At 47.1% G+C, this 23738-nt stretch overlaps 1 protein-coding gene across 1 annotated transcript in view; it reads left to right on the top strand.

Moving 5' to 3' along the window:
• Positions 1-23738, top strand: part of TRIM66 (tripartite motif containing 66) — a 139145-nt gene that overhangs the window by 63289 nt on the left and 52118 nt on the right. Inside the window, exons 3-6 of the mRNA XM_038764337.1 lie at positions 4797-4944; positions 17712-17844; positions 18281-18397; positions 23261-23375. Of these exons, the coding sequence (XP_038620265.1) occupies positions 4797-4944; positions 17712-17844; positions 18281-18397; positions 23261-23375 (513 nt within the window). The remainder of the gene's footprint in view (positions 1-4796; positions 4945-17711; positions 17845-18280; positions 18398-23260; positions 23376-23738) is intronic.

The raw sequence follows: 23738 nt of genomic DNA on the forward strand, positions 1-23738 counted from the left end.
TATCCACTAGGCCATGCTGTTTATCTGGGGGATGTAATGCACATTCATTCATTCAATCGTATTTACTGAGCGCTTACTGTGTGCAGAGCACCGTACTAAGCGCTTGGGAAGTACAAGTCAGCAACATATAGAGACGGACCCTACCCGACAATGGGCTCACAGTCTTGAAGGGGGAGATGGACAACAAAACGTGTGGACAGGTGTCAAGTTGTCAGACTAAAACGTGTTGCACAAGAGGCAGCGTGGCTCAGTGGAAAGAGCATGGGCTTTGGAGTCAGAGGTCACGGGTTCAAATCCTGGCTCCGCCACTTGTCAGCTGTGTGACTTTGGGCAAGTCACTTCACTTTTCTGGGCCTCAGTTGCCTCATCTGTAAAATGGCGATTAAGACTGTGAGCCCCCTGTGGGACAACCTGATTACCTTGTAACTTCCACAGCGCTTAGGACAGTACTTTGCACATAGTAAGCGCTTAATAAATGCCATTATTATTATTATTATTATTATTACTATTTTACAATGACCACCATTTGAGCCGGCTTTCATTCTCCCTTCACAGTTTTGCTGCTCTCTCCCTCTCTCCCTCTCTCTCTCTGTTCTGATCTTCCACTCTCTCTTTTTGTCTGGGTCATTTTTTTAAAAAAAATGGCATTTATTAAGTGCTTACTCTGTGACAGGCACTGTACTAAGCGCTTACTCTGTTACAGGCACTGTACTAAGCATTGGAGTAGATATAAACCAATCAGGTCAGACACAGTCCCTGTCCCACATGGAGCTCACAGCCTTAATCCCCATTTGACAGATGAGGTACCTGAGGCACAGAGATGTGAAGTGATTTGTCCAAGGTCACACAGCAGACAAGCGGAGGAGATGGGATTAGAATCCAGGTCTTTCGGATTTCCAGGCCTGTGCTCCGTCCAGTACAGCGTGATGCCTTTGTCTCTCTTTCCGAGCACAGAAATGCTTAAGAAAATATACCCCCGTCACCTTGCTGTTGCAGGAGGGAAAATTAGATGGCAAGAGGATAAAGGATGTCCTCTTATCTTCCCCGCCTTCTGGTTATTTTGTCTTTTTGCTGTTTCCCAGAGGTTTTGGTTTTTCTGTCCATCAGCACAAGAGCAGTTGCAAACTCAAATGACTCCAGTCTCTGAAGTTTTATCTCCCTGGGTGATCCGTTCCCATTAGGAAGCCTACAGGAGAAGACACAACCCTTCTTCAGGGGATGATTCCATCAATCAATCAATCGGTGGTATTTATAAAGCGCTCGCCATGCGCAGAGCGCTGTACTAAGCACTTGGGAGAGTGCAGTATGATGGAGTTGGGGATGATGGGCCTCACCCTTTCCTATATTTTACATTTCCCGTGTTCTGCAGCAGGGTTGCATTTTGGCTGCAGGTCACTTCTTCTCCTTGAACAGACAAGCATGCTGGGCCTTCGATAGGTCCAGCGCATTGGGCGGACCCTTCGTTATCCCTCATTTCCATTAATAAAGCGTTTATCGACGTATTTATAACAGGGGAGCTGAGATTCCCTGTAGGGAGAGGTGTTAAAAAGGTACCTGCTCAACGTTCTTCAAAATGAATAATTTTATTTATTTGCTCGCTTTGGTTTTTAGTATTTGTGTCTCTGCACGGGCTCTTCTACTTGCTGGACGTCTGCCCCAGTGGATTATAGGCTCTTTAGTGGACGACTTCGTCTAGCTCTCAGCTCACCCAACGGCAGAGAGTGCTGAGCACTGTCCTCAGGGCGTCAGTGGGGAGGGAGGATAATAATAATAAGAATAATAATGGCATTTATTAAGCACTTACTATGTGCAAAGCACTGTTCTAAGCGCTGGGGAGGTTACAAGGTGATCAGGTTGTCCCATGGGGTGCTCACAGTCTTAATCCCCATTTTACAGATGAGGTAACAGAGAAGTTAAGTGTGTTGCCCAAAGTCACACAGCTGACAAGTGGCGGAGCTGGGATTTGAACCCAAGGCCTGTGCTCTTTCCACTAAGCCACGTGGATGATGATGATAATAATAATAATAACAATAATAATAATAATGATATTTGTTAAGTGCTAACTGTGTGCCAGGCACTGTACTAAGCACTAGGGTGGATGGAAGCCATTCGGGTTGGAGACAGTCCTTGTCCCACATGGGGCTCACTGTCTCAATCCCCGTTTTACAGATGAGGTAACTGAGGCACTGAGGAGTGAAGTGACTTGCCCAAGGTCACAGAGCAGACAAGGGTTAGAATCCATGTCCTTCTGAGGCTCGCGCTCTATTCACTCTGCCATGCTGCTTCTCACGCAGAGAAGACGCAGGAGGTGGGCCCTGCCCTCAAAGTGCTCCCGTATTGTACTCTCCTAAGCACTTAGTACAGTGCTCTGCACGTAATAAGTGCTCAATAAATACCACTGATTGATGGATTGATTGTCTAAAGGGAGAGCCATGGTTGACAGGAGATAGAGGCCTCTTCCGGTAAGGTTTGAGTGGAACAAATAATAATAATAATAATGATGGCATTTGTTAAGCGCTTACTATGTGCAAAGCACTGTTCTAAGCACTGGGGAGGATACAAGGTGATCAGGTTGTCCCACTTGGGGCTCACAGTCTTAATCCCCATTTTACAGATGAGGTAACTGAGGCCCAGAGAATTTAAGTGACTTGCCCAAAGGCACACAGCTGACAATTGGTGGAGCTGGTATTTGAACGCATGACCTCTGACTCCAAAGCCTGTGGTGTTTCCAATGAGCCACGCTGCTTCTCTAATCCAAACCTCATGAAATTATAGATAAACAATTGCAATGATCTTTCTAAGGACCAATTTCTCCTCCTTTTTGGTCCTTCCAACTCTATAATATTATTATTATTAATTATTTATCAATGATAATAATAATAATAATGGCATGTATTAAGCACGTACTATGTGCAAAGCACTGTTCTAAGCGCTGGAGAGGTTACAAGGTGATCAGGTTGTCCCCTGGGGGGGTTCACAGTCTTCACCCCCATTTTACAGGTGAGGGAACTGAGGCACAGAGAAGTGAAGTGACTTGCCCAAAGGCACACAGCTGACAATTGGTGGAGCTGGGATTTGAACGCATGACCTCTGACTCCAAAGCCTGTGGTGTTTCCAATGAGCCACGCTGCTTCTCTAATCCAAACCTCATGAAATTATAGATAAACAATTGCAATGATCTTTCTAAGGACCAATTTCTCCTCCTTTTTGGTCCTTCCAACTCTATAATATTATTATTATTAATTATTTATCAATTATAATAATAATAATAATGGTATGTATTAAGCACATACTATGTGCAAAGCACTGTTCTAAGCGCTGGAGAGGTTACAAGGTGATCAGGTTGTCCCCTGGGGGGGTTCACAGTCTTCACCCCCATTTTACAGGTGAGGGAACTGAGGCACAGAGAAGTGAAGTGACTTGCCCAAAGTCACACAGCTGACAATCGGTGGAGCGGGGATTTGAACCCATGACCTCTGACTCCAAAGCCCGGGTTCTTTCCATTGAGCCACGCTGCTTCTCTGTAGCCTTGTATAGTATAGTATTCCAACTCTCCCAAGCACTTAGTACAGTGTTCCTCCCAGGGTAAGCGCTCAGTAAGTAGCATCTATTGAGGCACCAGGCTGTAGGTTTTCTTGGCCTCCCTGTTCTCATTTCCTCTGGCGCCGCGATGACCGTCCCGGTGTGTGAGACGGAGGGGTGAGGGATCTAGGCAGTGTGGCCTAGTGGAAAGAGCAAATGGGTCTTGGAGCCAGAAGTCTCAGGTTCTTAACCCAACTGTGCTATTGGTTTGCTGAGTGATCTTGGGCAAGTCACTTCTTAAACCTCTCTGGGCTTCAGTTCCTTCACCTGTAAAATGGGGATAATCCATTAGTTAATGTTATTTATTGAGCGTTCCTTTGTGTAGAACGCTATACTAAATGCGTGGGGGAATCCAGTCGAACAAAGTTGGTAGAAATGTACCCTGCCCAAAATAAACTTACTGTTTAGGAGGGGAGGTGGGCATTAATATTTATTTATTTATTTATTTATTTATTTATTTGTTTATTTATTGGGTAGGGACCATCTCTATATGTTGCCAACCTGTACTTCCCAAGCGCTTAGTACAGTGCTCTGCACACAGTAAGCGCTCAATAAATACGATTGAACGAATGAATGAATGAATTGGCGGAGCCCGGGATTGGAACCCATGGCCTCTTGACTCCAGGGCCGGGCTCTTTCCACTGAGCCACTCTGCGTCTCACATTCCTGTCATTCATTCAGAAAGAGCCCGGGCTTTGGAGTCAGAGGTCATGGGTTTGAATCCCGACTCCACCACATGTCTGCTGTGTGACCTTGGGCAAGTCACTTCACTTCTCTGAGCCTCAGTTACCTCATCTGTCAAATGGGGATTAAGACTGTGAGCCCCCCGTGGGACAACTTGATCACCTTGTATCCCCCCCAGCGCTTAGAACAGTGCTCTGCACACAGTAAGCGCTTAACAAACGCCATTATTATTATTATTATTATTATTCAATCATATTTATTGAGCGCTTACTGTGTGCAGAGCACCGTACTAAGCGCTTGGGAAGTCCAAGTTGGCAACATATCGAGACGGTCCCTACCCAACAGTGGGCTCACAGTCTAAAAGGGGGAGACAGACAACAAAACCAAGCATGTGGACCGGTGTCACATAGTAAGCACTTAACGAGTACCGTAATTATGATTACGAGCTCCTTGGAGAGGTGCGACTCTTAAGCGTGCTGCCGTTTCATGGCCCGTTTTTCCATTTTCGTTGGTATCTTTCCCCCTGTCAGAGCTGTACTGAATGTAAAGAGAAGAGAGCGGCCCACAGCCTCTGCACCCACTGCAATAAATGGCTGTGCAGTTCCTGCACCGAGGAGCACAGCCACGGCCCGGAGGACGGAGATCACTACCTGTCCCTGTCGCAGAAGGTCTCACCAGGTAAATCCCACAGGCCCCGGGCCCCGGGGGGGCAGGACCGGGATACCCCAGGGAATTCTGCGTCGACGTCTACCCGCTCCGTTGGCCCGTACTCTCCCAAGCGCTTGGGATGGATTGTTTGCTGGATTGAAGTCATTCGGTCATTCATTCAATCCTATTGATTGAGCGCTTACTGTGTGCAGAGCACTGGACTAAGCGCTTGGGAAGTACAGGTTGGCGACATACAGAGACGGTCCCTACCCAACAACGGGCTCACAGTCTAGAACGGGGAGACAGACAACAAAACAAAACATGTGGACAGGTATCAAGTCGTCAGAAGGAATAGAATTAATAATAATAATGGCATTTATTAAGCGCTTACTATGTGCAAAGCACTGTTCTAAGCGCTGGGGAGCTTACAAGGTGATCAGGTTGTCCCACGGAGGGCTCACGGTCTTAATCCCCATTTTACAGGTGAGGGAACTGAGGAATAGAGAAGTTAAGTGACTTGCCCAAAGTCACACAGCTGACAATTGGCGGAGCTGGGATTTGAACCCATGAATTAAAGCTAAATGCACATCATTAACAAAATAGATAGAATAGTAAATACGTACAAGTAAAATAAATAGAGTAATATTACTCTAGTCGATCATGGAAAAGTCCCAAGGGTACCCGTGACCCCCGTCCAGAGAGGCGGTGCGGCCTAGCGGATAGAGCACGGGCCTGGAAGTGAGAAGGACCTGGGTTCTCATCCTAGTTCCTCCACGTTCTGCTGGGTGACCTTGGGCAAGTCACTTTACTTCTCCAGGCCTCAGTTACCCCATCTGTAAAATAGGGATTAATAATAATGATGATAATAATAATAATAATGATGGTATTGGTTAAGTGCTTACTATGTACCAAGCACTGTTCTAAGCACTGAGGTAGAGTCCCACGGGGGGCTTACCGTCTTAAAATCCCCATTTGACAGTTGAGGGAAATGAAGCCCAGAGAAGTGAAGTGACTTGCCCGGAGTCACCCAGCTGACAAGTGGCGGAGCCGGGATTAGGACCCTCAACCTCCGATTCCCAAGCCCGGCTCTTTCCACTGAGCCACGCTGCTTCTCTCTACCCCATGGGAGTCCCATGTGAGACTGGGCGGCTGGGAGGAGTCCAATGTGGAACAGGGAATGGGTCCAACCTGACTGCTGTATTCACCCCAGAGTTTAGCAAATAGTACGTGCTTAACAAATACCACAACCAACAAATGCCACAACCCTCCAGGCCAGCCTGGTCAACGGGGACTGACCGCCAAACAGTCCACCCTTCTCCTCGAGAAACGGAGAGTTCCAGTGGAAAAGGCACAGGATGACCTCAGGAGGCCTGGGTTCATTCATTCATTCATTCAATCGTATTTATTGAGCGCTTACTGTGTGCACAGCACTGTACTAAGCACTTGGGAAGTCCAAGTTGGCAACATATAAAGACGGTCCCTACCCAACAGCAGGCTCACAGTCTAGAAGGGGGAGACAGACAATATTCATTCATTCAATCATATTTATTGAGCGCTTACTGTGTGCAGAGCACTGTACTAAGCGCTTGGGAAGTCCAAGTTGACAACCTATAGAGACGGTCCCCACCCAACAGCGGGCTCACAGTCTAGAAGGGGAAGACAGACAACATTCATTCATTCAATCATATTTATTGAGCTCTTACTGTGTGCAGAGCAATGTACTAAGCACTTGGGAAGTACAAGTCCACAAAATATAGAGACGGTCCTTACTCAGCAGTGGGCTCACAGTGTAGAAGGGGAAGACAGACCACAAAACAAAACAAGTAGACGGGTGTCAAAACTGTCAGAATAAATAGAATTATAGCTGCAAATAGAATTATTTATTATTGTTCTTCACACAGTGCTAATTCTGTTATATTGTCCCGCCATCGACCCCCGGCCCACATCATCCCCCGGGCCTGGAATGCCCTCCCTCTGCCCATCCGCCAAGCTAGCTCTCTTCCTCCCTTCAAGGCCCTGCTGAGAGCTCACCTCCTCCAGGAGGCCTTCCCAGACTGAGCCCCTTCCTTCCTCTCCCCCTCGTCCTCCTCTCCATCCCCCCATCTTACCTCCTTCCCTTCCCCACAGCACCTGTATATATGTATATATGTTTGTACATATTTATTACTCTATTTATTTATTTATTTATTTATTTTACTTGTACATATCTATTCTATTTATTTTATTTTGTTAGTATGTTTGGTTTTGTTCTCTGTCTCCCCCATTTAGACTGTGAGCCCAATGTTGGGTAGGGACTGTCTCTATATGTTGCCAATTTGTACTTCCCAAGCGCTTAGTACAGTGCTCTGCACATAGTAAGCGCTCAATAAATATGATTGACTGATTGATTGATTGTAGTCTTCCAAGCACTTAGTATAATGCTCTGCACATAGTAAGAGCTCAATAAGTAGGATTGATTGATTGCTCCCAGTTTAAGTGCTTTCAAACCAGAAGGCAAAATGGAATGAATGACTATATCAAGACAGAAACTCAGACTCCTACCCTGAGGTGTGGGAGCGTCCATTTTTTCAAATAACCACCTGGGCAGTAAAGCCAGTTTTTCCAGTTTTAAACAGAATGTGATGGCAAATTATGGAATGTTCCTCTGACACTGTGTGTTGGTCTGGATTCAGCACACTGCGGTGTGGGAAGACACTGTTGTGGGTCTGCCTCTGCCTCCCCTATCTGTCTGCTCTGTGCGGAAAATCATTTCTCTGCGCCTGAATTTCCTCATCTGGAAAATGGGGATTCAGTACCTGTTTTCCTTCTCCCTAAGACTCTTCTAGACTGTGAGCCCGCTGTTGGGTAGGGACCGTCTCTATATGTCGCCAACTTGTACTTCCCAAGCGCTCAGTACAGTGCTCTGCACACAGTAAGCGCTCCATAAATACAATTGAAAGAATGAATGAACTCTGAGCCCTGTGTGGGACAGAGATTGGGTCTGACCTGATCAGCTTGAAACTTCTCAGCACTTGGTATGGCATTTGACACACAATTAAGCGCTTCACAAAGGCCATAATAATAATAAGGAGCAGCCTAAGGGGACAATCTGTAAATTTACGGTGGATAGGAAATGTGTCTGTTTATAGTGATAGCGTACTCTCCCAAGTGCTTAGTAGAGTAGTAGTAGTAGTAGTAGTAGTAGTAATTGGCATTTGTTAAGCGCTTACTATGTGCAAAGCACTGTTCTAAGCGCTGGGGGGGATACAGGGTGATCAGGTTGTCCCACGTGGGGCTCACAGTCTTAATCCCCATTTTTCAGATGAGGTAACTGAGGCCCAGAGAAGTTAAGTGACTTGCCCAAGATCACACAGCAGGCTTGTGGCGGAGTCGGGATTCGAACCCATGACCTCTGACTCCAAAGCCCGGGCTCTTTCCACTGAGCCACGCCGCTTCTCTACAGTGGCTGCTTCTCTACAGTAGAGCAGATACAAGGCAATCAGGGTCCCACGTGGGGCTTACAGTCTTAATCTCCGTTTTCCAGATGAGGTAACTGAGGCACAGAGAAGTGAAGTGACTTGCCCAAAGTCACACAGGCGATAAGTGGCACTCAGTAAAAACTAACACTCTGCTCACTCACTCTGGAAGACTAGATGAGTAATTCTTGGCAAGAATCTTGAGTCCCTCAAGATCACTCGGATTAGGGGTGGCTTTAGGTGTCCAGCCCAGGGGGATTTTTTTTACCCAACAAATGAACGAGGAGCCGGATGCTGGGGCTTTGTTCTAGACTGTGAGCCCACTGTTGGGTAGGGACCGTCTCTATATGTTGCCAACTTGTACTTCCCAAGCGCTTAGTACAGTGCTCTGCACACAGTAAGCCCTCAATAAATACGATTGATTGATTGATTAGGACATAACTTTTAGGTCCAACCCAGCCCAAACACTTCACTCCTCTAACTCCAGTCTATTCACTGTACCTCTATCTTGTCTGTCTCCTCACAGTGGAAAGAGCCCGGGCTTTGGAGTCAGAGGTCATGGGTTCGAATCCCGACTCTGCCAAATGTCTGCTGTGTGACCGTGGGCAAGTCACTTAACTTCTCTGGGCCTCAGTTACCTCATCTGTAAAATGGGGATGAAGACTGTGAGCCCCATGTGGGACAACCCACTTGCCTTGTATCCTCCCCAGCACTTAGAACAGTGCTTTGCACATAGTAAGCGCTTAACAAATGCCATCATCATTATTATTATTATTATCCAAGTCCTGCCCCTGGCTAGGAAATCCTTTCTCCTCCTATCTCCCCATCTCCAAAGCCTTATTAAAAACACATCTCCTCCAATCAGTCAGTCAATCATATTTATTGAGCGCTTCTGGTATGCAGAGAGCACTATACTAAGTGCTTGAGAGAGTGTGATATAAAGGAGTTGGTAGATACAACAGTCTAGAGGAGTTTACTTCCCTGACTGAAACCTCATTTCCTCTTTTCATTCAATCATATTTATTGAGTGCTTACTGTGTGCGGAGCACTGTACTAAGCTCCTCTACCACTCCCTCCTGCATCATCCTTGCACTTAGATTTGCATCCTTTATTCACTTCTCCCTCAGCCCCACAGCACTTATATATAGGTATAAGTGTATATATAGGTATTTATATATAAATATAGGTATTTCATATATTTATATTATCTGCCTTTCCCTTCAGACTGTAAGCTCTTTTTAGGCAGGGGACATGTCTACGAACTCAGAGAAGCAGCGCGGCTCAATGGAAAGAGCCCGGGCTTGGGAGTCAGAGGTCATGGGTTCAAATCCCGGCTCCACCAATTGTCAGGTGTGTGACTTCGGGCAAGTCACTTAACTTCTCTGGGCCTCAGTTCCCTCATCTGTAAAATGGGGATGAAGACTGTGAGCCCCACGTGGGACAACCTGATCACCTTGTATACTCCCTAGCGCTTAGAACAGTGCTTTGCACATAGTAAGCGCTTAACAAATGCCATCATTATTATTATTATTAACTCTAGTTTTCTGCTCTCCCAAGTGCATAGTACAGTGTTCTGCACACGGTAAGCACTCAATAAATACTGTTGATTAACTTCCAAGCTCCTTGTGGGCAGGGAACAAGTCATTTCTTTAGTTTGTGCTTCCTCAATGCTCAATACAGTGAGCTAGATGCAGGGAGTGCTCAGTAAATGCTATTACTACGTCTGCTCAGTATTTGTTCTTCCCTCATCTCACTCTAAGTGCCCAACAGATACACACACACACACACACACACACACACACAAACACACAAACAAATGCACACATATTCAGTAAGGAACTCCTTGAGGAACAATCACTATTGTATTGTACTCTCACAAGGGCTTAGTGTGGTGCTCTGCACACAGGAAATGCTCAGAAAACACCACTGATTAATTGATTGATAGAGGAGGTGAGAGTTGGAGGTACACTCCCGAGAGAGCCTCGCTCAATAAATACACAGTAAGTGCGAGGGAGAGTAGAGTACAGTAGAGTTGGTTGTCCCGAACGATCCCTGCCCTTGAGGAGCAATTAATCCCATGAAAAATGAGTTTTCAACCCCTCTGCAGTGTTTCTGCAGCTCAGGAAATGATGGGGATGGTCACTCAGTTTGAGCAGGTTTAGTCTTGATTTAGGGGAGCTCTGAGGTTGCTCTTGCTTACCTTTTTTTTTAAATGATATTTGTTATGCGGTTATTATGCGCCTGACACTCCACTGAGTGCTCCGGTAGATAGAAGCTAATATAATAATAATAATAATGGCATTTATTAAGCACTTACTATGTGCAAAGCACTATTCTAAGCACTGGAGGGGGATACAAGGTGATCAGGTTGTCCCACATGGGGCTCACAGTCTTAATCCCCATTTTCCAGATGAGGTCACTGAGGCACAGGGAAGTTAAGTGATTTGCCCAAAGTTCCACAGCTGACAGGTGGCAGAGCCTGGATTAGAACTCAGGTCCTTCCGACCCCCGGGTCAGCGCTATCCACTGGGCCGTGCTGCTTCTCGGCATCTCACCTAATGCAGAACCCGTGTGGAAGGGGGCATAGATGGCAGCATCTCAGCCTGCTTGCAGAACGAGGGAGAGCGGTTACAGCTGGTGGTTTCCGGGTTCAAATGCCTGCTGTGAAGCTTCCCACTTGACACACAAACTAGTCAGAGAAGCTCCTTGCGGTTTTCTTGCTCTTTGTGATGGTGCGGAGACCACAGGCTCAAGGTTTGTTTCTCAACTTCTGCTGAAACGGAGCATCCTCTACTTCCTCTGCTGGCACCTGAGCAGAAGCCGCAGGCGGCGAAACAAAATCGGGCCCAGAAATGGGGTCGGCTTGAAACGGGTCAATGGGAGTCGCCCGGCACCCCGTGGTCACCCCACAATCCCGAGGCACTGGGGGGCTGGCAGCAGACTGGATCCCCGAGATCCTGAAAACATTTCAGAAGCCAAAAGTTGGCGATTAGATTTGGGATTCCTCAAGTTAGAGAGCAGCTATGAGCCCACAGTACAGTGCTCTGCACACAGTAAGCGCTCAATAAAAACCATCGATTGATTGTGATCTGCCTGGGGGGTTGTGCAATGCCTTCTGCAGGGTTACTCAGTTTTTTTATGGTATTTGTTAAGCACTTAGTATGGGTCAAACACTGTACTAGGCTCTGGAGAAGATACACATGAATTAAGTTGGACACAGTCCCTGTCCCCCATGGGGCTCACAGTCTAAGTAGGAGGAAAATCAGGAGAACCGAGGCACAGAGAAGTTAAGTGACTTGCCCACGGTCACAGAGTAAGCATTTGGCAGAGCTGGGATTAGAACCCAGATCCTCTGACTCCAATGCCCGTGCTCTTTCCCCTAGGCCGTTTAGGCTCACTGTGGGCATCATCATCATCAATCATATTTATTGAGCGCTTACTGTGTGCAGAGCACTGTACTAAGCGCTGTGCCTGTTATATTATTATATTGTACTCTCCCAAGGCCTTAGTACAGTGCTCTGCACACAGTAAGCACTCAATAAATACAATTTGATTGACCGATTGGTAAAGTTTTTCCTCCAAAACGAGTCCTTCCGTCTGAAATTCCGGCATTCTCTGTCACACTCCAGGACTATCAGAAGAGGAAGTGAGGCTCAGTAGTTTTATAAGGAAAAATCTGCCCTGCTCAGTCCCTGTCCCATATGGGGCTCCCAGTCTTAATCCCCATTTTACAGATGAGGTAACTGAGGCCCAGATAAATGAAGTGACTTGCCCAAAACCACCCTGCAGACAAGTGGCAGAACTCGGATGAAAACCCAGATCCTTCTGACTTCAAGGACCCCGCTCTATCTACTAGACAACACTGCTTCTGCTTTTTCTTCTATCTTTAATTTATTTGATATCCGTCTCCCCCTCTAGACTGTAAAGTTCATGTGGGCAGGGATTATGTCCCTTGTACTGAGCCCCCAAAGCGATTAATAGGGTGCTCTGCATTCAGTGAGCACTTGATAGATACCATTGACCGAACTGGGCAAGTCACTTCACTTCCCTGGGCCTCAGTTTTCTCATCCACCTTCCTCCTTCTTCCTACCTCCCGCTGATGCTTTGAGGGTAAAGTGAGAAAATCCTAGCAGAAGCACTTTGGAATAACCAAAGGGCTCTACGAATGGAATTATTCAGCCCATACCTCCCACTCCTCAAAAACTTCCAAACAGCAGCCCTTCCACCTCTGCATCAAACAGAAACCCCTATATAGGGCTCTCAATCAGCTCTCCCCCTCCGACCGTACCTCGCTGATTTTCTCCTACAGCCCAGCCCGCACTCGACCCCCTTCCAATGGTAACCTATTCGCTGTTTGTCCATCTTGTCTTTCTCACTGTTGACTCCTCGCTGACTTCCTCCCTTGGGCCTGAAAATCCCTTCCCCTTCACATATAACAGGTCACCACTCTCCCCACCTCGAAACCTTACTAAAATCACATCTCGTCCAAGAGGCCTTCCCCGACTAGGCCGACATTTCCCCTTCTTGCTCTTCCTTCCTCGTTACCTACATGCTTTGATCTATGCCCAATAAGTACTTGATATTTGCCTCACCCCCAGTCCCTTGAAACTTATGTGCATATCCTTATATCTGGCGGCTTTCCCTATCTGTATTTATTTCAGTGTCTGTCCCTTCTAGAATGGAAGCTACTTGTGGGCAGGAAATGTATTGTACTCTCCTGAGCGCTCAGCATACCGTTCTGAACACAGTAAGCGCTCAATAAATACCATGGATTAAGTGATGGATTGCTTGGTTGAAATACAAAGTATTATTCATGGAAGGAGTGTCAAGACCCAGACCCGCAGCTCCAGTTATAATAATGATAATGATGGTATTTGTTAAGCACTTACTATGTGCCAAGCACTGTTCTAAGCACTGGGGGAGATACAAGGTAATCAGGTTGTCCCACGTGGGGCTCACAGTCTTCACCCCCCATTTTACAGACGAGGGAACTGAGGTACAGAGAAGTGGAGACTTGCCCAAAGTCACACAGCTGACAATGGCCAAGCTGGGATCAGAACCAAAGCCCGTGCTCTTTCTGTTGAGCCACGCTGCTTCTCATAATAATAATGGTATCTGTTCATTCAATCACATTTATTGAGCGTTTACTGTGTGCAGAGCACTATACTAAGCGCTTGGAGAGTACAAGTCGGCAACAAATAGAGACAATCCCTACCCAACAAGGGGCTCAGAGTTTAGAAAGGGGGAAGTGCCTCTGGATCTGAGTTCATGAACCAATTTTGCCTCCACTCCCACCCCCATCCTCCTCACTGGAAAGTAGATTTTCCAAATTTGCTTTAGCAGGTCCCCAGATAAGCTTTCAAAGATTCCACCCCAGCCACAGTCTTCAATAAAGAAGGCAATGCCACAGTGCTGTACTGATTGTTCTAGAGTAGCCTAAAGTATACCACCCAAGTCACCCGAGCCCCTCCACCTCCACAATTCTTTGTGGCATTCGGCAAAGAAAGGTGACACACCTTTTGGTTTTATACTGGTCACAACTAGACCAGAGTGGTCTGGGTGAGTTTTAGACTGTGAGCCCACTGTTGGGTAGGGACTGTCTCTATATGTTGCCAATTTGTACTTCCCAAGCGCTTAGTACAGTGCTCTGCACACAGTAAGCGCTCAATAAATACGATTGATGATGATGAGTTTCTGCTTGGGTTTTTCCTTGCTTGGCTCTGATTGAGCTTTCCTAGCCAAATAAGTGAGGAAGAATCCTATCAAACTTCTCTAAAGGCTGCCTGGTCACCCTGAGTTTGAGACATCTACTAGTGATGTCGTCTGCCTCTGGCTTGAGACTTTTTGTTTCCTGTATTTGTTAAGCGCTCACCCTGTGCCATAGTACGACTGAATGAAAGAATGAATGAATGAATGAATTTGCCAGGCACTGTGCTAAGTGCTGGGGTGAATACACGCAAATCAGGTTGGATACAGTCCCTTTTCCACCTGGGCTCACGGCCTCCATCCCCGTTTTACAACTGAGATAACTGAGGTCCAGAGAAGTGAAGTGATTTGCCCGAGTCACGCAGCAGACGAGTGGAGGAACTGGGATTAGAACCCGTGACCTTCCGGCTCCCGGGCCCGTGCTCTACCCACTGGGCCATGCTGCTTCTCTGAGAAGCGAAGTGAGGCTGACAGCCTAGAGAGCCCAACCACCTGTGATCTGGAACAGAATAATAATAATGGCATTTATTAAGTGCTTACTATGTGCAAAGCACTGTTCTAAGCACTGGGGAGGTTACAAGGTTACATGCAGAGAAGCAGCATGGCTCAGTGGAAAGAGCATGGGCTTTGGAGTCGGAGATCATGGGTTCAAATCCCCGCTCTGCCAGTTGTCACTTGGGTGACTTTGGGCAAGTCACTTCACTTCTCTGTGCCTCAGTTACCTCATCTGTAAAATGGAGATTAAGACTGTAAGCCCCCCGTGGGACAACCTGGTCACCTTGTAATCTCCCCAGTGCTTAGAACAGTGCTTGGCACATAGTAAGCGCTTAATAAATGCCATCATCATTATTATTATTAAGGTGATCAGGTTGTCCCACGGGACGCTCAGTCTTAATCCCCACTTGACAGAGGAGGGAACTGAGGCCCAGAGAAGTGAAGTGACTTGCCCGGAGTCACCCAGCTGACAATTGGCGGAGCTGGGATTTGAACCCATGACCTCTGACTCCAAAGCCCGGGCTCTTTCCACTGATCCAAGCTGTTTCTCTGCTTCAGTAAATACAATTGACTGACCTTTTGACTGACTGCCTTGAACCATTGAGAAACAGCATGAAGTAGTGGCTAGAACACGGGCCTGGAGCTAATCCCAGCTCCACCACTCATCTGCCGTGTGACCTTGGGCAAGACAGTGCACTTCCCTGTGCCTCGGTTACCTCATCTGGAAAATGGGGATTAGGACTGTGAGCCCTGTGTGGGACAGGGACTGTGACCAACCCGATTTGACTTTGGGCAAGTAACTTCTCTGTGCCTCAGTTCCCTCGTCTGTAAAATGGGGATGAAGACTGTGAGCCCCACGTGGGACAACCCGATTACCCTGTACCCCCCCCGTGCTTAGAACAGTGCTTGGCACATAGTAAGCACTTAACAAATACCATCATCATTATCATCATCATCATCATTTCCTTATTCATTCATTCAATCGTATTTATTGAGCGCTTGCTATGTGCAGTGCACTGTACTAAGCGCTTGGGAAGTACAAGTTGGTAACATATAGAGACGGTCCCTACCCAATAGCAGGCTTGCAGTCTAGAAGATATCCACCTCAGCACTTAGTATAGTGCCTGGCACGCAGTAAGTACTTACTAAACACCGCAATTATTATATTATTACCCATTATGACCGTAGTCTCCTCGTGGGCAGGGAACATGTCTTCCAACTCTACTGTATTGTATTTTCCTAAACGCTTAGTACAGTGCACACAGTAAGCGCCCAATACATACCACTGATTGTTTGATCACAGTCCTTTTAGACTGTGAGCCCACTGTTGGGTAGGGACCGTCTCTATATGTTGCCAACTTGGACTTCCCAAGCGCTAAGTACAGTGCTCTGCACACAATAAGCGCTCAATAAATACGATTGATTGATTGATTGACTATATAGAGAGTTCCCTCCTGCTGTCCCCAGAACCCAGATGGCTGGTTGGAAAAACTCTCCCCTAGAGCTCTGCATGGCTCCGAATCAGCCCGCACGACTCAAGTCGGCTGGGATGGTTCGGCTGGCTCGCGCCGATACCCTCAAAGGATGATCATTCCTAGTAATTCACGTTAAATTTGTTGGTCAGTCTGCTCATCGATCAGTGGTATTTATTCAGCGCTTCCTCTGTCTAGAGCACTGTACTAAACGCTTGGGAAGGAACAATACAATAGAGTAGGTAGGCGTGATTATGTCCTCTGGAGGGTTTTGGGGTTCTCTCAGTCGGGTGAGGTAAGCAGTGCATTCTGGAGCTTGTAGACACACACACAGACACACACAGACACACACAGACACACACACACACAGACACACACACACACACACACACAACTCCCTCTCTTTCTCTCTCCTCCCCACCCCTACTCTAACAGACCCGTCCAGTCAAGCCACTCAGGATTCATATGAAGGGCTGTCTCATCATCATAAGCGCCGAGTTCAGTGCTCTGCCCACAGTAAGCGCCCAATAAATACGATCGAATGAATGAATCAGGGGTATTTGTTGAGCGCTTACTACGTGCAGAGCGCTGTCCTGAGGACTTGGGAGAATACAGTAGAACGGAGTCGGCAGAAACGTTCCCTGAGAAATCAGCTAGGAAGCCTCAGTCGTCGGCAAGTTTTCTGAAAATCCAGGGCTCATTCATTCTTTCAATCAATCAATCAATCAATCAATCCATCAATCAATCAATCAATCAATCAATCGTATTTATTGAGCGCTTACTGTGTGCAGAGCACTGTACTAAGCGCTTGGGAAGTACAAGTTGGCAACATATAGAGACAGTCCCTACCCAACAGTGGGCTCACAGTCTAAAAGGGGGAGACAGACAACAAAACTAAACATACTAACAAAATAAAATAAATGGAATAGATATGTACAAGTAAAATAAATAAATAAATACAGTAATAAATATGTACAAACATATATACATATATCCAGGTGCTGTGAGGAAGGGAAGGAGGTAAGATGGGGGGATGGAGAGGGGGACAAGGGGGAGAGGAAGGAAGGGGCTCAGTCTGGGAAGGCCTCATTCAATCGTATTTATTAAGCGCTTAATGTGTGCAGAGCACTGTACTAAGAGCTTGGGAAGTCCAAGTTGGCAACATATAGAGACGGTCCCTACCCAACAGTGGGCTCACAGTCTAGAAGGGGGAGACAGAGAACAAAACAAAACATATTAACCAAAATAAAATAAATAGAATAAATACGTACAAATGAAATAAATAAATAAATAGAGTAATAAATATGTACAAACATATATACAGATGAGGGAACTGAGGCCTGGAGAAGTGAAGTAAGCTGCCCAAGCTCCCTTGGCAATTCCAATCCCAAGCATGTTCCCGGCAGAGTTGCTTTTAGCCTGTGAGCCCACTGTTGGGTAGGGACTGTCTCTATATGATGCCAACTTGTACTTCCCAAGCGCATAGTCCAGTGCTCTACACACAGTAAGCGCTCAATAAATACGATTGATTGATTGATTGATTGATTGCTGTTTCCCACCCACCTGCCCAACTTTCCCTGGTGCATGTGCCAAGCCTCGACTGATGTGCGGCGCAGAGCTAGAGGCCCCAGCGCTGAGGCAACGGGTGCTTTCCTCTCGTCCCTCGCAGGAGCTGACGGGGGGCCCGGTGACTTCTCCCTGTGCTGTCCCCTGCACAGCCAGGAGGCCCTCAAACTGTTCTGTGAGACCTGCGATGCCCTCACCTGCCGAAGCTGCCTCCTTCTCGAACACAAAGAGCACAGGTACGGGCGGCCTGCGGCCCTGGGGTTCTCAGCTTGGCGAGGGTGGGTGGTGCGAGGTATGCCGGGGCTTGTAGCCACACATGCAGACATCCTAAGGTGTCCTGAGGAGGTACGGAGAGAGCGAGTGTTGGGCCCCAGCCTTGGCGTTGGACTCCCCATCTGATTTGAACTCGCCACGTCCGACAATATCTGTTTGTGCCTATATCCAGCGGGCGGGGAACGGTCGTAGGCTAAGGAGCGTAGGATAACCCCCCACCGAGACGATCGGCGAGAGCGGATTGCGTGTGAAAATAAAGCGGAGGGACAGCCCGTCCCCAATTCAACGGTCGACTTTTCCCCCCGCTTCGGCCTTTCTCGGGCTGCGATGCCGAGGGCCGGATTTCCCGCCGTGTGATCCTGAGGGTGGGTGTTTCTGACCTGTTCCTTCCCCGCCCAGGTTTAGGCATCTAGAGGAGGCTTTGCAGAACCAGAGGCTCCTTCTGGAAAATGTGACGGCTCAAGTGGAGGAGAAGAAAACCGGACTGCAGGCATCCGCCAAGCAGATCGAGGACAGGTAGCGCTTCCTTCTTCATTCATTCAATCGTATTTATTGAGCGCTTACTGTGTGCAGAGCACTGCACTAAGCGCTTGGGAAGGACAATTATCCTTACTTACACACATTCTCCCCCCGACCCCCACACACACCCCAATTTCCTCAGTGCACCATAGCCACAAATGCCCTTAGGGACATTCAAACTATGATACCTCAAATAAAATTAAACCACATAGATGGTGCAATGAGTAGTGGTATGGGCTTGAAAAATGGCCTCTTCCACCATATAAAATTGAAATCACTTTTCACCCTGTTTCTTCTTCTTTGCCTCCTACCCATTTCATTCCGCCCTGCTTCCATTCTCCTCCACCTCTTCCCTTATCACCTCTTCCACTTTTTCTATTTCCTTCTCTCCCACCACCTCTCGTTCCCTCACTGCTCTCCTTGTCTTCATTTCTCACTCCATTCTTTCTCCCTTGTCTCTCCCCTCCTCATATCCTTCAGGGCCCATCCCTCTATGTTTCTGTAGTCTGCATTTCAGTTACGTTCACGGTACCGGGAATTCTCTGATCACCATTCCAGGTCCTCTTCCAGGGCCTCCGGGCCTCCAGACCTACCAGTCAATCAATCAACCCTATTTATTGAGCTCTTACTGTGGGCAGAGCACTGTACTAAGCACTGGGGAGAGTGCCTTGTAGTTTTTCAGAAGAATAAAAAAGAGGCAGCTGAAATTGACTATAAGGTGAAAATCCAGCAGGACAGACGGGTGCTGAGCAGGATTTCTGGGGAGGTGAATCCTGATTATGCAGGGATGAGTGAGGACTAGTCCAGTGCTCTGCACACAGTAAGCGCTCAATAAATACGACTGAATGAATATGGAAGGCCAATGCAGGAACATCCAGTGAAATCCAATAATTCAGTCTAGAAGTCCCACATGCTCTGTACGTTGTTTAATGGTATTTGTTAAGCGCTTACTGTGTGCCAGGCACTGTATTAAGCACAGGGTCGTTAATATTAATAATAATGGTGGTATTTGTTAAGCGCTTACTATGTGCCAAGCACTTTTCTAAGCACTGGGGAGATACAAGGTGATCAAGGTTGTCCCACGTGGGGTAGATATAAGCTAATCAGGTTGGACACAATCCATTTCCCACGTGGGGCTCACAGTTTTAATCCCCATTTACAGATGAGGAAATTGAGCCCAGAGAAGTGAAGAGACTCGCCCAAGGTCACACAGCAGACATATGGCGGAGCTGGGACTAGGACCTGCCAACTTGTACTTCCCAAGCGCTTAGTACAGTGCTCTGCACACAGTAAGCACTCAATAAATACAACTGAATGAATGAATGACTCCCAGGGGAGGATTCTTTTCAGTTGGTCATGCTGTTTCTCAGCCCTGCTGGGTAAGCGCTTAGTACAGTGCTCTGCACACAATAAGCGCTCAATAAATACGATTGAATGAATGACATCGGGCAATTCAATTTTCCTTTTTGTGGCTCAGTTTTCTTATTCATAAAATGGGTGTTCATTCAGTCATTCATTCATTCAGTTATATTTAAAGAGACTTACTGTGCGCAGAGCACTGTACTAAGCACTTGGGCGAGTACGATACTACAGTAAGCAGTCACACTCCCTGCCCACAGGGAGGGGAGACAGACATCAATATAAATTAATAAAATGACAGATCTGTACATAAGTGCGGTGGGGCGGGGGGGGAAGAGCAAACGGAGCGAGTCATGGCGACGCAGAAGGGAGTCGGAGACGAGGAAAGGTGGGGCTTAGTCTGGGAAGGCCTCTTGGAGGAGATGGGCCTTCCAAAAGGCTTTGAAGCGGGGGAGAATCTCATGCCTGTTCTCCATCCTACTTAAACTGAGAGTCCCATAATAATAATAATAATAATGTTGGCACTTGTTAGGCGCTCACTATGTGCAAAGCACTGTTCTAAGCGCTGGGTGATGGTACATGGTGATCAGGTTGCCCCACATGGGGCTCACAGTCTTAATCCCCATTTTCCAGATGAGGGAACTGAGGCTCAGAGAAGTGAAGTGACTTGCCCAAGGTCACACAGCAGACACGTGGTGGAGCAGGGTCCCTTGTGGGACAGGGACCGTGTCTGGTCCGCTTAACGGAGATCTACCTCGGGGCTTAGGACAATACTGGGCACATAGTAAGTGCTTAACAAGTACCACAATTTTATTATGATTATTATTATTAGCCATAGGTGCATAATTGCTCAATGACTCGACCCACCTCCAAAGCTTTATTTTACTTGTACATATTTACTCTTCTATTTATTTTGTTAATGATGTGCATCTAGCTTCATTTCTATTTATTCTGCTGACTTGACACCCGTCCACGTGTTTTGTTTTATTGTCTGTCTCCCCCTTCTAGACTGTGAGCCCGTTGTTGGGTAGGGACCATCTCTATATGTTGCCGACTTGTACTTCCCAAGCTCTTAGTACAGTGCTCTGCACACAGTAAGCGCTCAATAAGTACGATTGAATGAATGAATGAAAAGGTATATCTTCTCTAAGAGGCTTTCCCTAAGCCCTCATTTCCCCTTCTCCCATTTCCTTCTGCATCACTCTGACCTGCTTCCTTTATTCACCCCTCCCTCAGCCCCACAGCACTTATGAGCATATCCATAATTACTTTATTTCTATTCATGTCCTTCTCCCGCTCTAGACTGTAAGCTCATCATAGGCAGGGAACACATCTACCAACTCTGATGTACTGGACCCTCCCAAGCGCTTGGTACAGTGCTCGGCACACAGTAAGCGCTCGATAAATGTTTGTACATATTCATTACTCTATTTATTTATTTATTTATTTATTTTACTTGTACATATCTATTCTATTTATTTTATTTTGTTAGTGTGTTTGGTTTTGTTCTCTGTCTCCCCCTTTTAGACTGTGAGCCCACTGTTGGGTAGGGACTGTCCCTGTATGTTGCCAATTTGTACTTCCCAAGCGCTTAGTACAGTGCTCTGCACATAGTAAGTGCTCAATAAATACGATTGATGATGATGATGATGATAAATATGATTGATTGATTGCCGTCCAGCTTCTCTTAAAGCATCTAGAGCTGCGCCATCCCCCGGACCTTTCCCATGACCCTTAGGGAGTGGGCGGCCTTGGCCTGCAAACAAGCATTAATGTCTGTCTCCCCCTAAGACTGTAAGCTTGTTGTGGGCAAGGAATGTACCTGTTATACTATCACATTGTAATAATAATAATAATGATGGCTTTTATTAAGTGGTTACTATGTGCCAAGCACTGTTCTAGGCACTGGGGGGGATACAAGGTAATCAGGTTGTCCCACATGAGGCTCACGTCTTAATCACCATTTTCCAGATGAGGGAACTGAGGCCCAGAGAAGTTAAGTGACTTGCCCGAAGTCACACAGCAGATAAGTGGTGGAGCCAGAATTAGAACCCATGACCTAATAATAATAATAATGATAATGATAGCATTTATTAAGCGCTTACTATGTGCAAAGCACTGTTCTAAGCGCTGGGGAGGTTACAAGGTGATGAGGTTGTCCCATGGGGGGCTCACAGTCTTCATCCCCATTTTCCAGATGAGGTCACTGAGGCCCAGAGAAGTTAAGTGACTTGCCTGAAGTCACACAGCGGACAAGCGGTGGAACCAGAATTAGAAGCCATGACCTCTGACTCCAAAGCCCAGGCTCTTTCCACTGAGCCACACTGCTTCTCTAAGTACTCTCCCAAGCACTTAGTACAGTGCTCTGCACACACTAAGCACTCAATAAGTACGACTGACTGACAAGCAAGGAGGTGGCTCTACTCCCTGTTCATTGAATGTCATCAATCAATCAATCAATGGTATTAATTCAGAGCTGACTATGTTCTAAGTGCTTGGGAGAGGACAATACAAGAGAAATTAGCATTCATTCATTCATTCAATCGTATTTATTGAGCGCTTACTGTGTGCAGAGCACTGGACTAAGCGCTTGGGAAGTACAAGTTGGCAACATATAGAGATGGTTCCTACCCAACAGCAGGCTCACAGTCTAGAAGTAGACATGTTCCCTGCCCATAATGAACCTCCAGTCGGTCGGTCAGTCAGTTTATTTTATTTTATTTTATTTCATTTTTTTAAATGGCATTTATTACACGCTTACTACGTGCGAAGCACTGTTCTAAGCGCTGGGAAGGTTACAAGGTGATCAGGTTGTCCCATGGGGGGGGTTCACAGTCTTCATCCCCATTTTCCAGATGAGGTCACTGAGGCCCAGAGAAGTGAAGTGACTTGCCCAAAGTCACCCAGCTGACAAGTGGCAGAGCCGGGATTTGAACCCATGACCTCTGACTCCCAAGCCCAGGCTCTTTCCATTGAGCCACACTGCTTCTATTGATCGTATTTATTGAGTGTTTACCGTGTGCTTTAGAAAACTGTACTGAGCGTTTGGGAGAATACCATGTAATAATAAGCAGAGCAGCGTGGCTCAGTGGAAAGAGCACAGGCTTTGGAGTCAGAGGTCGTGGGTTCAAATCCCGGCTCCGCCACTTGTCAGCTGTGTGATGTTGGGCAAGTCACTTCACTTCTCTGGGCCTCAGTTCCCTCATCTGTAAAATGGGGATGAAGACTGTGAGCCCCTCGTGGGACAACCTGATTACCTTGTACCTACCCCAGCTCTTAGAAAAGTGCTTTGCACATAGTAAGCGCTTAACAAATACCAACATTATTATTATCATTATTATTATTCCCTGCCCACAACGAGCTTCCAGTCTAGAGGGGCTCAGCAGGCCGAGCGAGCCGGCAACCAGGAGCTGGGGGGCCGGGCGGCCTGCCGACTCCGGCTAGTCTCTCCTCACGGATGGGAAGCCCACCCTCAACGGGTCCTGCTCCGTTTTCCCACAGGCTGTTTGAAGTGAAACACCTGCACCGGAAAGTGGAAAACCAGATCAAAATGGCCAAGATGGTGCTGATGAATGAGCTCAATAAACAAGCCAATGGTCTCCTGGAGCAGCTGGAGGTAAGGGCTGGTTGGAGGGCAGTGGGAGGGGACGTGTTCCTGGGGCGAGCTGAGGAAAAAGGGGGGCCCAAGCAGAGGCCCAAATCACTGTCAGCTTAAAACATGGACTCAATCAATCAATTGTATTTATTGAGCACTTACTGTGTGCAGAGCACTGAGGAAGGCCACCGTGGGCTGTAGACTGTAAGCTCCTTGTGGGCGGGGATCGTGTGTACCAAATCCGCTGTGTGGCACTTTCCCCAGCACTCAATCAATCAATCAGTCGTATTCATTGGGCGCTTGCTGTGTGCAGAGCACTGTACTAAGCGCTTGGGAAGTACAAGTCGACAACATATAGAGACAGTCCCTACCCAACAGTGGGCT

This window comes from Tachyglossus aculeatus, chromosome 22, assembly GCF_015852505.1.
Source record: "Tachyglossus aculeatus isolate mTacAcu1 chromosome 22, mTacAcu1.pri, whole genome shotgun sequence".
NCBI classification, from domain to species: domain Eukaryota; kingdom Metazoa; phylum Chordata; class Mammalia; order Monotremata; family Tachyglossidae; genus Tachyglossus; species Tachyglossus aculeatus.